Consider the following 16919-nt stretch of genomic DNA (forward strand, 5'->3'; position numbering starts at 1 on the left):
CTGGAATCTACTCAACAAACCTCCTATGAGGCAATGCTCTGCCCATCTGGGCCATTACTTTGATACTTGGCAACGAAGCTATTTTAGTGCCTGAGACGAGACCATGGAGCCATCCTCAGCAACCAGGGACAACTTGCTTCAACCAAGCCATGGCTGCAGGAGAGGAAGAGAGAAACAGAGGGGGGGGGGGAAGGGGAGAGCAGTAGAGCAGCAGATGGTTGGCTCTCCTATATGCCTTAACCAGGAATTGAACCCCGGACATCTACACGCTGGGCCGATCCTCTACCCTTGAGCCAAATGGCCAGGATCTTGTATGTGCCTTGACTGGGAAAGCCTGGGGTTTTGAACTGGCAACCTCAGCATTACAGGTTGATGCTCTATCCACTGCACCACCACAGGTCAGGAAAAATTGGTTGTAATTTTATACATTCAAAATAAACACTCAGAAAAACAAAATTAAGGAAATAATCCCATTTTTTATTGCAACAAAAAAAAGTAAGATACAGTGGTCCCTTGTCTATAGCAGGGGTTAGGTTCCAGAATCCCCTGTAGTAGATGAAAATCCATGAAGTAGCAACCTTATATTTATTTTATTAGTTATATATATTTTAAGGCTTTATAAACCTTCCCCACACTCTTATAAAAACTTCCTATGCTCTTAAACACTTTCTAAATAATTAGGATACTAAATATATAAAAATACCTGTATACTACAAAATCCCACGATATAGTGAAAAATCCGCAATACAAAATTAGATATATACAATTAAAATATACGTGATACAGTGAGACAGCAAAAAGTGAACTGCAATACGGCAAGGGATGACTTGTACCTAGGTATAAATTTAACAAAGGGGAGAAAGATCTGTTCTCAGAAAATTATAGGATACTGAAGAAATTAAAGAACCTACAAATAAGTGGAAGCATATACTATGTTCATGGATTAGAATAATTAACATAATAAAAATATCCATACCACCCAAAGCAATCTATAGATTCAATACAATTCCTATTAAAATACCAATGGCATATTTCACAGATATAGAACAACTATTTCAAGAATGTATACAGAACCAAAAAAGACCTCAAGTAGCCTCAGCAATCTTGAAAAAGAAAAAGTTGGAGGTATCATGCTAACTAGTATCAAACTATACTACAAGGCCACTGTAATCAAAACAGCCTGGTACTTGAATAAGATCAACGGAGCAGAACAAAGCCCAAAAATAAACCACATCTTTATGGTTAACTCGTATTAGACAAAGGAGGCAAGAATATACAATGGAGTAAAGACAGTCTCTTCAATAAATGATGCAGTGAAAACTGGACAGATATATGCAAAAAACTGACACTAGACCACTAACTTATACCATACACAAGAAGGGGGAGGGGGAGCAAGTGAGGGAGAAAATGGTGGTGGGGGAAGGAAAGGGAAAAAAAGATGAAATCTTACCTTTTGCAACGGCATGGTTGGACCTGGAGTTTATTAGTCTAAGTGAAATAAACCAGTCAGAGAAAGACAAATACCATATGATCTCAGTTATATGTAGAATCTAATGAACAAAATAAACTGACAAACAACATAGAAACAGAGGCACGAATACGTGTAAGAGATTGACAGATGTCAGAGGTGTGGGGTGTTGGGGAACTGGATGAAAGAAGGGGAAGGGATTAACCAAAAAATATACTTGACACACAGATAGACAACAGTATGGTGATAGCCAGAGGAAGAAGGGGGTGGGGGGTAGGTGGTGATAAGCAAAATGGGGAGGGTAGAATGGACATGGAAAGAGGCTTTGCCTGGGGCGATGGGCACACAATGCAGTGTGCAGATGATTTTTTATTGATTTGTACATTTGAAACCTATATGGTTTTGTGAAACAATGTCATCCTAATAAATTCAATTAAAAAGAAAACAGTATCCAGCATATTAAGATATACTAGAAGAGTATTAGATTGAAAAGATATGAACATCTAAAAGGAGAAAACACAAGAACTTAGACACATGACTATAACATCTTATTCAAGACTTAATATGATAGATGAAATATAGCTATATATTTAATATAGTAGAGAAAAACTAGGAGTAATTCAATTTTCTCACTCAAAGCATAAGATGAAAAACTCATCCATTTCTAAATTAGTGGTCATATGAATACTAAAATTTTAATAACTTCAAAATCTAAAAATAATACTTGCATTTAATAACCTTTCTTTTTTTTAACTATAATAATATTTGGTATGCAGTAGCATTTGCTATGTGACAGTTCATTATTTATATATATTGGGCTATCCTATTCCATTCCTGACTAATTTTGAATAGAGCACTCCTTGTGTTTAGCATTTATTTTTCATTTAGCACTTATTTCTTGACCACCTACTATGTACCAGTATTCTAGAAGCCAGGAAATCATTGGTGCACCAGAACATTGTGGTCCAATAATTCCTCCTTAGGCTTCTAGACATTTCTTGACATTGCTAGTTCTACAATACTCTGTGCTACCACTTCCTATTATATTTTATTTAAACTTCCTCTTTTTTTATTGGAGTTTAAATCTCTTCTATATCTTTATTTTTACTTTGAAAACTGTTTTTAATTGAATTTACTAGGGTGACATTGGTGAATAAAATTATATAGGTATAATTCTATAATATATAATATGTGTATTATATTGTGTTCACCACCCCAACTACTGTATATTATTCCAATTTTCTTGTTCCACTTATCAACTTAGCATGCTATAGTGCTATTAATAATGGGCTCCATAATTATACTGTTGTTTTCTTGAAAGCTGGGTAAGGACATATTATGAATTTGTGTATGCTGAATGTTAACATTTCCTGACTGACAATCATTCACTTCAATCCATGGAGGAGACATACAGAAGTCTTCAGTGAATACTTCTTGGATGAAAATAAAATGAGTCCATACTATAGTTTATCCCATTGTTTATTAGTACTCCATCTCCCTTTGCCATTGAGGGCTATTATAGGAACCTGTCTCCTAATTCTGTTTTTCAGGAAATAAAGGCAATTTCAGCACAAATAACTTTTCCAAAAAATCTTTTTCCTGCTTGTCTCTCACCTAGTGCCACTCTGCCCCAAATAACTAGTGAAAAAGACCCTCTCCTTGTTCAAATTTTGTCAGGCTCCTCCGAGCTCTCTTCTTTTTGATATTCTGATCCTGCCAACCCCGCCCATTCAGCAATCATCAGCTTTTTTTCTATATTTATGAGTCTGTTTGTTTTGTTTACACTATGAGTCTGTTTGTTTTGTTTTGTATTGTTTTTTTAGATTCCACATATAAGTGAGATCATACGATATTTGTCTTTCTCTCTCTGACTTATTTCACTTAGCATAATGCCCTCTAGGTCCAACCATATGGTTGCAAATGGCTAGATTTCATTCTTTTTTTTTTTTTTAAGATTTTATTCATTTTTATAGAGAGAGAAGAGACAGTGAGAGAGAGAGAGAGAGAGAGAGAGAGAGAGAGAGAGACGGTGGGGAGGAGCAAGAAGCATCAACTCCCATATGTGCCTTGACCGGGCAAGCCCAGGGTTTTGAACTGGTGACCTCAGTATTTCAGGTCGACACTTTATCCACTGTGCCACCACAAGTAAGGTTCATTCTTTTTTATTGCTGAACTATATTTCATGTCTTTTTTTATGTCTCTACATTAATTTATTTCTAGCTTTCAATAAAGTACTCAGTAAAGACTGGTCGCTCAATAAATTAATTTGTTCATATTCAACTTATTTATAATGTCGCACAATTATTTTCACTTTGTAGTACTGTAAATATTTAAAGTCAGTATTGATGGAGTATATTACCACCATTCTTATAGATATATGAAATTGTGTAGTCAACAATGGATACCACTGTTATTATTAGATTCTCATTATTAAACAAATTTAAGGATATATAAATATATATACACATGCATGTATCACAGCTTTTAATCAAAAGGTCTTTTTAATATTTTTACACTTATTCTCTACCTTGCCTTAAGCTCTCATAGATCATCTATATATACATATAAATTTATATATGACAGCTAATATAATACATTACTCTCTGACTTCTAATTTTATATTTTTATTTGTTAAAACACAGTAGAAATCTTAATAATATAACATATTCCCAAGTACAAAATATTTGGAAGGGGGAATCTTACCATTCTTGCTGACATCCAGCTCCCTGAGATTAATAAGATTTGCAATCGATGCTGGTAATGTTGTTAAATCATTGTCTGGCAAACTCAGCTTGTGTAGAGATTGACAGTTAAAAAGTTGCTATTGAAACAAGAGAAGAAAGGACGTTGATTATTTCTTAGGTTCCCCTAAATATTTCATTTATTAACCTTTATAAAAATAAATAGTATTATTAAAAGTGAATAAGGCCCTGGCCAGTTGGCCTAGTGGTAGAGCGCCGGCCTGGCATGCAGGAGTCCTGGGTTCGATTCCAGGCCGGGGCACACATGAGAGGCGCCCATCTGCTTCTCTACCCCTCCCCCTCTCCTCTCTGTCTCTCTCTTCCCCTCCTGCAGCCAAGGCTCCATTAGAGCAAAGTTGGTCCAGGCGCTGAGGATGGCCCTGTGGCCTCTGCCTCAGGCGCCAGAATGGCTCTGGTCACAACAGAGCGATGCCCCGGATGGGCAGAGCATCGCCCCCTGGTGGGCGTGCCAGGTGGATCCCGGTCAGGCGCATGCGGGAGTCTGTCTGTCTCCCCATTCCCAACTTAAAAAAAAAAAAAAAAAAAAAGTGAATGAGGCCCTGGGTGGTTGGCTCAGTGGTAGAGCATTGGCCTGGAGTGTGGATATCTGGGGTTCGATTCATGGCCAAGGCACAGGAGAAGCACCCATCTGCTTCTCCCCCCTCCCCCCTCTCCTTTCTCTCTATCTCTCTCTTCCCCTCTGGCAGCCAAGGCTCTACTGGAGCAAAGTTGGTCTGGGTGCTGAAAGTGGCTCCATGGCCTCCACCTCAGGCAATAGAATGGCTCCGGTTGCAACGGAGCAATGCCCCAGATGGGCAGAGCATTGCCCCCTAGCGTTCATGCAAGGTGGATCCCAGTCGGGCGCATGCGGGAATCTGTTTCTCTGCCTCCCCGATTCTCACTTCAGAAAAACACAAAAAAAAAAGTGAATTAAGTTATACCTACACAAATACCAGGAAAGACTGTTTTATGTTCTTATGAATGTGCACATAATCAAACTATGCATAATGATTTACATCCTCACACTTCTGCCCTGAGCAAAAGGCACTTAGAGTAAGTATATGGCTGTATTCTCTGTTGAGGTAGTAAAAAATAAGTGGCTGATAATTAATGTAAATTTTGGAGCTTGTATTTTTCAAGCACCCTTATTCCAAAATGAACGTTTACATAAATTATAAATTCAAAAAAAAAACTGATTTAAAATTACTTAAAATATAGAATTCTGGTATGGGAGCACAAAATAAATACAGGAGCAAATATATTGCTATGCTAAAATAACAATAATTAAGTGTTACCTAAAAATATATTTACCAAAAGCAGTAGGTAAATGGGCTACTTCTAAATTCTATACCAAAAAACTGTATAAAGCATAGAGGATTTTTAAGGCACTACATATACTTACTCTATATGACACCATAATGATGGATGTGTGTCATTCATTAAACATCTGTCCAAACCCACAGAATGTACATCAAGAGTGAAGTCTAATGTAAACTGTGGACTTTGGGTGATTACGATTTTTCAGTGTAGGTTCTTCAAATACAATAGATGTACTATTTTGGTGGGAGATGTTGATAATGGTGGAGGCTGTGGTTGTGTGGGGACAGAATAGGTATATGGGAAATATCTATACCTTTCTATTAATATTGTTGGGACTCTAAAACCATAATAAAAAGTGAAGTCTTTAAAAAACAAACAAAACTGTTATCAGAATGGCATTATGAGAAAGCCCTATTTAAGAAGAGCATTCCTCCAAAAATGGTAAATCGTTAGTGATTCAGTTATTTGACTACCGTAGCAAGCCTCTCCCTTTCAACAATCCCCAGACTTAGAACCTACTGGTGTTGATTAGAGAAAGGGACTAATCTTCATCTTCCACAATCTCTAGAACTAGCTAACAAAGATAAATTATTTGCTTAAGAACAACACATAATTTAAAAATACATTACAAAGCAACCTATCATAACCTAGGGAAGTAATTCATAAACATGCAACCCACACCTTTAATACTTTATCCATAGCCATATACAGATTTCTTTGTAAGACAACCTAGGATTTAAACTAGATTTAAAATATTTTTTCCAACTGGCCATTGCAAGAAAAGCCTTTTTCAAAACACTGCCATCCAGTAGGCATGTACACACACAAATCTAAATAAATATTTCATGTAATAATGGATATATGCAACGCACACTATTTTCTATTCCATTAAAATTAGGGTTACCAGATAAAATACAAGATGCTTGTTTAGAGCCCTGGCCGGTTGGCTCAGTGGTAGAGCGTCGGCCTGGCGTGCAGAAGTCCCGGGTTCGATTCCCGGCCAGGGCACACAGGAGAAGCGCCCATCTGCTTCTCCACCCCTCTCCCTCTCCTTCCTCTCTGTCTCTCTCTTCCCCTCCCACAGCGAGGCTCCATTGGACCAAAGATGGCCCGGGCGCTGGGGATGGCTCCTTGGCCTCTGCCCCAGGCACTGGAGTGGCTCTGGTCACGACAGAGCAACGCCCCAGAGGGGCAGAGCATCGCTCCCTGGTGGGCGTGCCGGGTGGATCCTGGTCGGGCGCACGCGGGAGTCTGTCTGACTGTCTCTCCCCGTTCCCAGCTTCAGAAAAATACCAAAAAAAAAAAAAAAAAAAAAAAGATGCTTGATTAGATTTGGATTTCAGATAAACAATGAATAATTCTTTACTAAAAGTATGTCCTCCTATATATTGCATAAGCCACTCTTATACTAAACTATTATTTACTGTTTATCTGGGTGAACTATATTTTTACTTTCTAAGTTTGCCAGTCAAAACCATCATAGCTGTCATTTGAAAACACACACATATTAAATTGATTTTTAAGCCGCCCATGTATCTACCCACAGTCTGAAAAACACTCCTGTTTGGGTCGTAAATGGTTCTAAAAATTAAAGCTATTGCAGCTTTTCCATTATAAAAAAAGAAACTGAAGGATAAAAATTTAAGGGAAAAAGTAGTCACTGAAAAATTTTAGCTAAGAAGTTGTGAAAATAAGATATTGCAAAGTGGCCAGGCGGTGGCACAGTGGATAGAGCATTGGACTGGAACTCAAGAGTACCCAGGTTCAAAACCCCAAGGTCTCCAGCTTGAACGCGGGCTCACCGGCTTGAAAGCGGGGTCACTGGCATGAGCATGGGATCATAGACATGACCCCATGGTCGCTGACTTAAATCCAAGGTTGCTGGCTTGAGCAAGGGGTCACTTTGCCCTGCTGGAACCCTCCAGTCAAGGCATATTATGAGAAAGCAATCGATGAACAACTGAGGTGCCACAAGGAAGAATTAATGCTTCTCATCTCTCTCCCTTTCCTGTCTGCCCCTATCTGTCCCTCTCTCTATCTCTGTCACACACAAAAAAAGATATTTCACAGTAACAAACCAACTTTCTTTTTATAGGTGTTCCTATATTTCAGAAATATTAAGTTCTTTGAAACCTTTCCAAACAAACTGAAATGGAACAGATAATGCCTCTAAAAAGCTTTTTTTTTTTTTTTTTTTTTTTTTTTTTTGCATTTTTCTGAAGCTAGAAACAGGGAGAGACAGTCAGACAGACTCCCGCATGCGCCCGACCGGGATCCACCCGGCACGCCCACCAGGGGCGATGCTCTGTCCACCAGGGGGCGATGCTCTGCCCATCCTGGGCGTCGCCATGTTGCGACCCTCCTGGGTGTCGCCATGTTGCGACCAGAGCCACTCTAGCGCCTGGGGCAGAGGCCACAGAGCCATCCCCAGCGCCCGGGCCATCTCTGCTCCAATGGAGCCCTGGCTGCGGGAGGGGAAGAGAGAGACAGAGAGGAAGGCGCGGCGGAGGGGTGGAGAAGCAAATGGGCGCTTCTCCTATGTGCCCTGGCCGGGAATCGAACCCGGGTCCTCCGCACGCTAGGCCGACGCTCTACCGCTGAGCCAACCGGCCAGGGCTAAAAAGCTTTTTAACAACCAAATTATAATGTGACAAAAAAAATTTATTCTCAATTACATTAATGCAGATTCATGTTTTATAAAATCTAAGAAAAAAAACTAATTCCAATTCTTTGTCTAGTAAAATTTATTGGCTGCAAAAACTGTGTAGTCTTATTATCTACCTTAGTGGCGGTAACAAAATTAGAATTAAGTATAGAATTTTAAGTTATTTACCCAAGTATTCGAGCAGTTAAGATGAAGAGACGAGCTTAAAAATTCTGTTTTAAAATTATTTGAATTGTGCTGCATACCTTAAGATAAAATTAAACCAGCCACACACATATATCAGAAGCATTACGGCAACATTGGGAATATCATATTTCTAGGCATAAAAATAACCAAAGCAATTCTAATACCAAAGACAGTATTATTAACATACCTTTGGAAGCTCTTCAATCTGATTTGCATCTAAATAGAGCTCCTCCAAAGTCTTTTCAAAAGTAAAAATTTCTTTGGGAACCTGTTCCAAACTGCAGTGAGAATAATCAAGAGTAGTAATGGTCTCCTCTTCTCCTCGCAGGCATCTACACGGTACCAACCGCACAAACAAACTTCGTTTCGCAGTCATTTTTAGACACTGCAAATTCAAATACCAATAAATTTAGTTAAAACATACATATATAAAAAGTTTTCAAAACAGATTATTCTGATTCACTTATCACAATTTATTTATCAGATAAATACCCCCTCTTCTACAATCAATAAAATGCATTTAACGTCACTATATTATAGAATACATATATACTGAACTTTAAACTCAAGCATTTCTGTACTTTACAAAATAATCCATTAAGTAACCATTTATATGCTTCTACAAGTACCATGCTTTATGAGTCTGCTCATCTTCAATAAGAAAATCCTAATACAACAGAAATTTCTTTGTGACTAAGAGCTCTTTCTTAATTAAGAACTTGACTACAAGCAGTTTTGAGTAGGAACTGAGAATCCAGATATTTCCAGTCTTCCTAACCAGCCACCAGAATCAATCACTCACGCTCAAAATGATTCAAATACAAATAGTCTTTTTTTTTTAAAGCAAGAGAGACAGAGTGTGACAGAGAGGAACAGACAGATAGGAAGGGAGAGAAATGAGAAGCATCAAATTTTTGTTACAGCACCTTAGTTGCTCATTGATTTCTCATATGTGTCTTAATGGGGGCCTCCAGTGGAGCCAGTGACCCCTTGCTCAAGCCAGTGACCTGGGGCTCAAGCTTGAGCTTCAAGCCAGCAACCTTTGGGCTCAAGCCAGCGACCATGGAGTCATTTGTATGATCCCATGCTTAAGCCAGCAACCCTGTGCTCAAGCTGGTGAGCCCACACTCAAGCCAGTGACCTTGGGATTTCAAACCTGGGTCCTTTACATATCAAGCTGAAGCTCTATCCACTGCAACACCACCTGGTCAGGCTCAAATACCAATAGGTCTTAACTACTTCTTTAGGGTTTACAAAAATGCTGATGAGCTTCAGGATATACCACCCCCAAATATAGCACCTTAGCATACTGAATATTTTAAATGGAAGGAGAGAAAAAAGCAAAATCAGGAAGGTCACTCTGACCTTGTTCCTCCCTTCTCCCCTGAAATAGGTCATAAACCCTCAGGTAGGTAAGAGGTGCCCTCCTGCCTGACCTGTGGTGACGCAGTGGATAAAACATTGACCTGGAACGCTGAGGTCACCGGTTCAAAGCCTTGTACTTGTCTGGTCAAGGCACATATGAGAGTTAATGCTTCCTGCTCCTCCCCCTTTCTCTCTCTCTTTTTCTCACTCTCCTCTCTAAAATGAATTAAAAAAAAAAAAAGAGGTGCCCTCCTGTATGTAGAGGAAAGGAACAGCCTTCTCTCCAAAAACAAAGACGAATCCAAACAACCAGGCCTTGCTATCCTCTATTTACTACACTTACCTGGACTCTCTGACATATCATGTATTTATACGTGCCTGTCCACTCTTTATCAAACCTAGCATAAATACTCAGGTTTTAACAGTCTCATTGTGCCATCATTTCTATATAAAGGCTCAAATGTCACTTAAAACAAAATAAATAAACAACAAATGTATGCTTTTCTCCTGTTAATCTGTCTTTGTTAATTTAATGTTCAGACACAGCCAGGGACCCAAAGAGGGTTGAGAGAAATTTTTTCTTCTCCTATATATTATGTTGTCAAACATCAGATTTTCTAAAATCTTTGTCTTATGGAGAGGTGTTGGGCAAACAAATTTGTAGTGTGTTTAGGTTTGCTCACTTGTATTTTGCATTGGTACAGGGCAACATCCTGTGCCTATAGTCTGTTGAAGGCTGTGGGTGCTTGCCCTCAGGGCGGCAGATTGCAAATTGTGGACTGCCTGCTGCCACTATGGAAGGAGGAAATGTTTGCTATTGTTTGCCTGAGAAGGGATATTTCAGCCAGGCCTGTTTGGCTAGGGAGTGCTGAGGCTGGTAGGTGCATGTGAGTCCAGTGAGTCTGAGGAGTCTAGGGAAGAGGTTGGGGCTTGGGAGCCCTGAAAGAGAGGGAAACAGTTTTCTTTGTCTGTTTGCTTGTCTGCCGTTGCAAGACTCTAATGAATGGAATGGCCCACCATTTTCCGGTTCAACAGTTGCTTTAACTGTCTGTCCGAATCCAATGAGAACCTGCATGGCCATGGCAATGGCCACTGGCCTTACAGGAGGTAAAATTCAGGATAGTGACTACAGTTAATAAAACTGTATTGCATATTCCCTCATTCACTGTTGGTGGGACTGTAAAGTAGTACAACCATTATGGAGGAAAGTATGGTGGTTCCTCAAAAAACTGCAAATAGAACTACCTTATGACCCAGCAATCCCTGTACTGGGTATATACCCCAAAACCTCAGAAACATTGATACGTGAAGACACATGTAGCCCCATGTTCATTGCAGCACTGTTCACAGTGGCCAAGACATGGAAACAACCAAAAAGCCCTTCAATAGAAGACTGGATAAAGAAGATGTGGCACATATACACTATGGAATACTACTCAGCCATAAGAAATGATGACATCAGATCATTTACAGCAAAATGGTGGGATCTTGATAACATTATAAGGAGTGAAATAAGCAAATCAGAAAAAAACAAGAACTACATGATTCCATACATTGGTGGAACATAAAAATGAGACTAAGAGACATGGACAAGAGTGTGGTGGTTACCAAGGGTGGGGGGGGAGGGAGGACATGGGAGGGAGGGAGGGAGAGTTAGGGGGAGGGGGAGGGGCACAGAGAACTAGATAGAGGGTGACGGAGGACAATCTGACTTTGGGCGAGGGGTTTGCAACATAATTTGATGACAAAATAACCTAGACATGTTTTCTTTGAATATATGTACCCTGATTTATTAATGTCATCCCATTACCATTAATAAAAATTTATTAAAAAAAAAAAAAAAAAAGAAAAAAAACTGTATTGCATATTTAAAAGTTGCTAAGAGAATAGATCTTTAAGTTCTCATTGCAGGAAAGAGAATTTGTAACTGTGTGGTGATGAATGTTAACTTTATTGTGGTGATCATTTTATAATATATACAAATATCAAATCATTATGTTGCATACCTGAAACTAATGTCAATTATACCCAAATAAAAACAATAAAAATCTTGTCAATAAATAAATATCCAGAAAAGTTTACTGAATGCTTAACAATCTGTGTTTATATGAAGGGATCACTAATTAGAATAAGCAGTTTTATTGATCTAGTAAAAATTTAATTGCAAAGGGAAATTTAGCTTATAGTTGTATGTTTATGAGATAGACGAGATTAAAAGAAAAGATAAAATGTTTTGTTTAAGAGATTCTAAGACTTCAATTGATAATGAATTAGGGGGACATCTAAGAACAATGGGAAAGCAGTCTCATCTTTCTGTCCAATATGGTAATCACCACACATGAGCATTTTAACCCTAAAATTTAAGTTAAACCAAATAAAATTTAAAATCTAGTTTCTTAGTTGCACTAACCACATTTTAAATACTCAATAGCCACATGTGGCAACGGCTACTATATTGGATAACAGAAGATACAGAACAGCTCAATTACTGAAGTTCTATTCTATAGGACAACTATGGGGATGTCTCAAAATATTATTCTGGCTTATCATATTATAACTACTGTGCTTATTATACACTTATAAAATTTGACAGTATCGAAGAAATAGAAAGTCACAGCCTAAAAATTCATTTTCCAAAAACCATAATGAATTTGAAAACATAATTTCTGAGAATAAAGAACATGAAATCTTTTTTTTTTTTTCTTTAAGCTGGAAACGGGGAGAGACAGTCAGACAGACTCTCGCATGTGCCCAACCGGGATCCACCCAGCACACCCACCAGGGGGTGACGCTCTGCCCACCAGGGGACGATGCTCTGCCCCTCTGGGGCGTTGCTTTGACGCAACCAGACCTGGAACGCCAACCGGCCAGGGCCAAGAACATGAAATCTTATTACAAATATATGTGCCCTGGCCGGTTGGCTCAGTGGTAGAGCATCGGCCTGGCATGCAGGAGTCCTGGGTTCGATTTCCGGCCAGGGAACACAGGAGAAGCGCCCATCTGCTTCTCCACCCCTCCCCCTCTCCTTCCTCTCTGTCTCTCTCTTCCCCCCCTGCAGCCAAGGCTCCACTGGAGCAAAGTTGGCCCGTGCGCTGAGGATGGTTCCATGGCCTCTGTCTCAGGCGCAAGAATGGCTCTGGTTGCAACAGAGCTACGCCCTAGATGGGCAGAGCATCGCCCCCTGGTGGGCATGCCCGGTGGATCCCGGTCGGGCGCATGCGGGAGTCTGTCTGACTGCCTCCCCATTTCCAGCTTCAGAAAAATACAAAAAAAAAAAAAAAAAAACCCAAAAAACAAATATATGTAATTTTTTTTAAAAAGCCTATTTTGAATGTTATCATCTGTATAGGGAACCTAAGATATAAAGCAATTAATAGCAAAGAGTAACTGTTAATAAAGATAAGACAACCTCCAAGATTTTTCTGTAGTGCAAATCATGAATAGATCATGTATAGTAAGGTACCAAAAAGCTGCAAAATTAATATTGATATTCTAGGAGGAAAGGTCAGGCTTTCCTGTCCGTCTTTCCTTTGGGGAGTGGAGGGAGAAGAATGTAGAAGTTTCTGGCTTGTAAGGACAATGGGTCATTTAGTTTTAAATATAAAATAAAAGTTAATTGAGGAACTTCTTCCTTTCAATAAGAGACAGAATTTACATACCACCCTACATTGATTGTGGTTCCTCCTCCCTTCCTGGAATCCTGAGAGTAACATACCTCTAGGCCAGGCATCCCCAAACTACAGCTGCAATTCGGCCCCCTGAGGCCATTTATCCAGCCCCCACTGCACTTCTGGAAGGGGCACCTCTTTCATTGGTGGTCAGTGAGAGGACCACTGTATTTGGCAGCCCTCCAATGGTCTGAGGGACAGTGAACTGGCCCCCTGTGTAAAAAGTTTGGAAACCCCTGCTCTAGGCAAAAAGGGAAATAGATACTAAAAGATTTATAAATATCTTTGATTATATTACCTTGAAAGTTTTCCTGTCTCTATGGATTCCCTAAACAAATGTTATAAGCTTGTGCCATGATGTCACGCTACCCCTCAGCCTCTGAAATGTATTTGGCGCACATGATTTGGGTTTGCAAATGCCCCATGTCAACCATATGTGGCCGGCATATTTAATAAATCTCCTCTAATAAAATCCTTCAAAATTCATCTGGACTTGGTGTCCTACATAAGCCCACAGAATTGAGGTACGGGTACTTTACAACACATGTTGCAGATAGATGTTCAGATACTGCAGAGACAATGAATTCAGAAAAGAAAATAGATGTTTAGCTCTAGAAAGCTAAAAAGAGTTACATCTCAAATGAAAACTTCCTGTGGACATAGGTTATGAAGAGAGAAGTTTAGACCTCAGATTAAATATAGTGGGCCTCAAGCCAAAACAAACATGGACCCCAATTTAGGAGCCTGAAAACTGCTGACTAAATAAAACAGGAGAACCTTAATTATTAAAGCCTGAAAAGTACCATATAAAAGAGAAATAAATGGGTAACAACACCCAAAGAGATCTTCCCTTACATAATACTCTTAAGAAAGTATACCAAAGGGAAAAAGCCTCGCCTGATCTGAACAGGAATTGATCAACATAGATGTAAAGCCAGTAGCCAGGGCCACAATCACAGCCGCCTGGCCCATGCAGGTTCACGTTGGATTCAGACAGACGGTAAAGAAACAATGGAGCCAAGAACTGGTGGGCCATTAGCTTTAATCCTAGCTTGCACCCGGCGGGCAAGTAAAAACACACACTGGGCTCCAAAACCCACTCATTCAGTGCTCACAAAGCTACTGACTTATCCGAGTTTCCTAGAATCAAAGATTTCTAGCTCACCAGCCTTATTCACCTCTGTTCCCCATCTCCTTCCTTCTCCCTGCACAAACTCTGCACAAACTGGCTTTTCCTTCAGCACTCTGCCATCTTGGCTGCTTCTCCTGGCCTCCTCCACGTGGCCTTTCTCTGCTCTCCTCTCTAATGCTAATCTCAGGAACCAAGAGAGCAAGCTCCCGGTCTGCCCCCATTTTATAGTGCAGAAATCAAAACCTTTAATCCAATATACAAAATAGGGAAGTCTCTAATACAAAGTCACTTATCTGAGGCATAATGGGATTGTACCACCCCACATCAAAAAGGGTGGAAGCCTGACCTGTGGTGGCGCAATGGATAAAGCCTCGACCTGGAAATGCTGAGGTCGCCGGTTCGAAACCCTGGGCTTGCCTGGTCAAGGCACATATGGGAGTTGATGCTTCCTGCTCCTCTCCCCTTCTCTCTCTCTCTTCTCTCTCTCTCTCTCTCTCTCTCTCTCTCTCCCTCTCTCTCTCCTTTCTAAAATGAATAAATAATATAAAAATAAAAAGGGTGGAAAAGGCTTAGTCCTAAAACCACACCCCAAGCTACAAGGATCCTGCCTATCCATAGCCCACCCCAACACACATTAATATAATCACACCCATCTGAAGAGAGAAGGGCAACCAATACCATCACCTGGGCAGTGGGCTTCCACATGGGCAGACCATATTTAACAAAGTGAGCATAATATATTTTATCTGCCCAACAATAGACTACTAATTAAAATTTAATGTTGTGATAAAAACCACTTTATAAAACAGACAATATGGTAGACATAAATACTTTCTAATCAAATGGAGAAAGAAAAACCAGTCAAGAAAAAAGGCATACTAATAATAAGCTAAAACACTTTCTAGCAAATAATAATAATAATAAAATAAAAAGAAAAGAAAAATTTAAAGCCACTTACCACTTGGCTGAATTAATCTCCCTGCTGTTTCTTAATTGAGCCAACATTCTATGGAAACAAGCAAAACAAACAAACAAACAAACAAAAAAAAAAAAACACAATTAGATCTTTATGACTTTAAGGAAAATCTCTTCTAATTTCTTATTTACTCAAAATGTAAATTAAAATTCTCAAAAATTCAGTGTAAAGTGACACACACAGACTTGTTAGCTAGCTTCTTAACCAGTCATCAGATTATTTATTTTTTTAAGGTTTTCTTTATTCATTTTAGAGAGAGGAGAGAGAGGAGAGAGAGAAAAAGGTGGGGAGAAATGGTGTTGGTCAAATAAGTTTGTAAATATGATCTATATGTTTGCTCGCTTATAGTTTGCATTGGGTATGGGGGACAGGCTGTAAGCAGGCAGGGTCCTTATAGCGTAAGGCTTAGTTTTAAGACTAAGCCTTTCCTACCCCTTTAATACTAAGATCTTTTCAAAACTAAGCTTTTCCCCACACCCCTGACTGTTGCATGATGTGGGGTGGTGCATTCTCATGAGGAATCCCATTATGCTTCAGATAAGTGACTTTGTATCAGAGACCTCCTTATTTGTATATTGGATTAAAAGTTTTGATTTCTACACTATAAAATGGGGCAGAGGAACCCATGCTGGAAGAGGGCAGAGAAAGTCTACGTGGAGGAGAGGAAAAGCAGCCAAGATGGCAGAGTGATGAAGGAGAAGCTACTTTGTGCAGAAAGAAGGAGATGGGAAACAGAGGTGAATGGGCTGGTCAGCTAGAAACCTTTGATTCTAGGAAACTCGGATAAGTCAGTGGCTTTGGGAACCCTGAATGGAAAGGGAAGTGTTTTCCCACTGTGTGTATTTCTTGCCCACCAGGTGCAAGCTAGCATTAAAGCTAATGGCCCACCAGTTCTTGGCTCCATTGTTTCATTACCGTCTGTCTGAATCAAATGCGAACCTGCACGGGTCAGGCGGCTGTGATGGTGGCCGTGGCTACTGGCCTTACAAATCAGAAGCATCAACTCATAGTAGTTGCTTCTCTTATGTGCCTTGACTGGGCAAGCTCAGGAATTTGAACCAGCAATTTCAGAATTCCGGGTCCACGCTTTATCCACTGCACCACCACAGGTCAGGCTAATTCATTTGTAAACTATAGAGAGCTCTGCTTTATATAAATAACAAATATCTCTATACCTATCATTAAAATTCCATTTCTTTGAACTTACTGAGAATGATCAAGTTTTTCCAAATAAATAAATTGTAACTGCCGACAATATTTAGTTGTTTTTAACAGTTTTATGTGGCAGAAACTTTTAATTGCTTATCAGATTCTATTTCTCCTTTCCAGAATGTTCCTTCAGGCTGGTAACAGACTCCACTAAATACCTACTTTTGAGCTTTCTAAGGCTGGACAGAA

General features: G+C 39.6%; 1 protein-coding gene across 15 annotated transcripts in view; it reads right to left on the bottom strand.

The window, feature by feature from the left end:
* The window catches only part of ERBIN (erbb2 interacting protein), a 153025-nt gene that overhangs the window by 83827 nt on the left and 52279 nt on the right, over positions 1–16919 (bottom strand). For 13 of the 15 annotated variants that reach the window (XM_066242242.1, XM_066242251.1, XM_066242285.1 and 10 more), the window contains exons 2-4: positions 15504–15551; positions 8568–8765; positions 4172–4289 (exon numbers count right to left, since the gene is read on the bottom strand). In XM_066242242.1, coding sequence (XP_066098339.1) covers positions 4172–4289; positions 8568–8756 — 307 coding nt within the window. In that variant the 5' untranslated portion in view covers positions 8757–8765; positions 15504–15551. Of the gene's footprint in view, positions 1–4171; positions 4290–8567; positions 8766–15503; positions 15552–16919 lie in introns of those variants that run through there. The other 2 variants (XM_066242232.1, XM_066242349.1) reach the window with 2 other exon arrangements.

The sequence above is a fragment of the Saccopteryx bilineata genome, chromosome 1 (assembly GCF_036850765.1).
Source record: "Saccopteryx bilineata isolate mSacBil1 chromosome 1, mSacBil1_pri_phased_curated, whole genome shotgun sequence".
In the NCBI taxonomy this organism is placed as follows: domain Eukaryota; kingdom Metazoa; phylum Chordata; class Mammalia; order Chiroptera; family Emballonuridae; genus Saccopteryx; species Saccopteryx bilineata.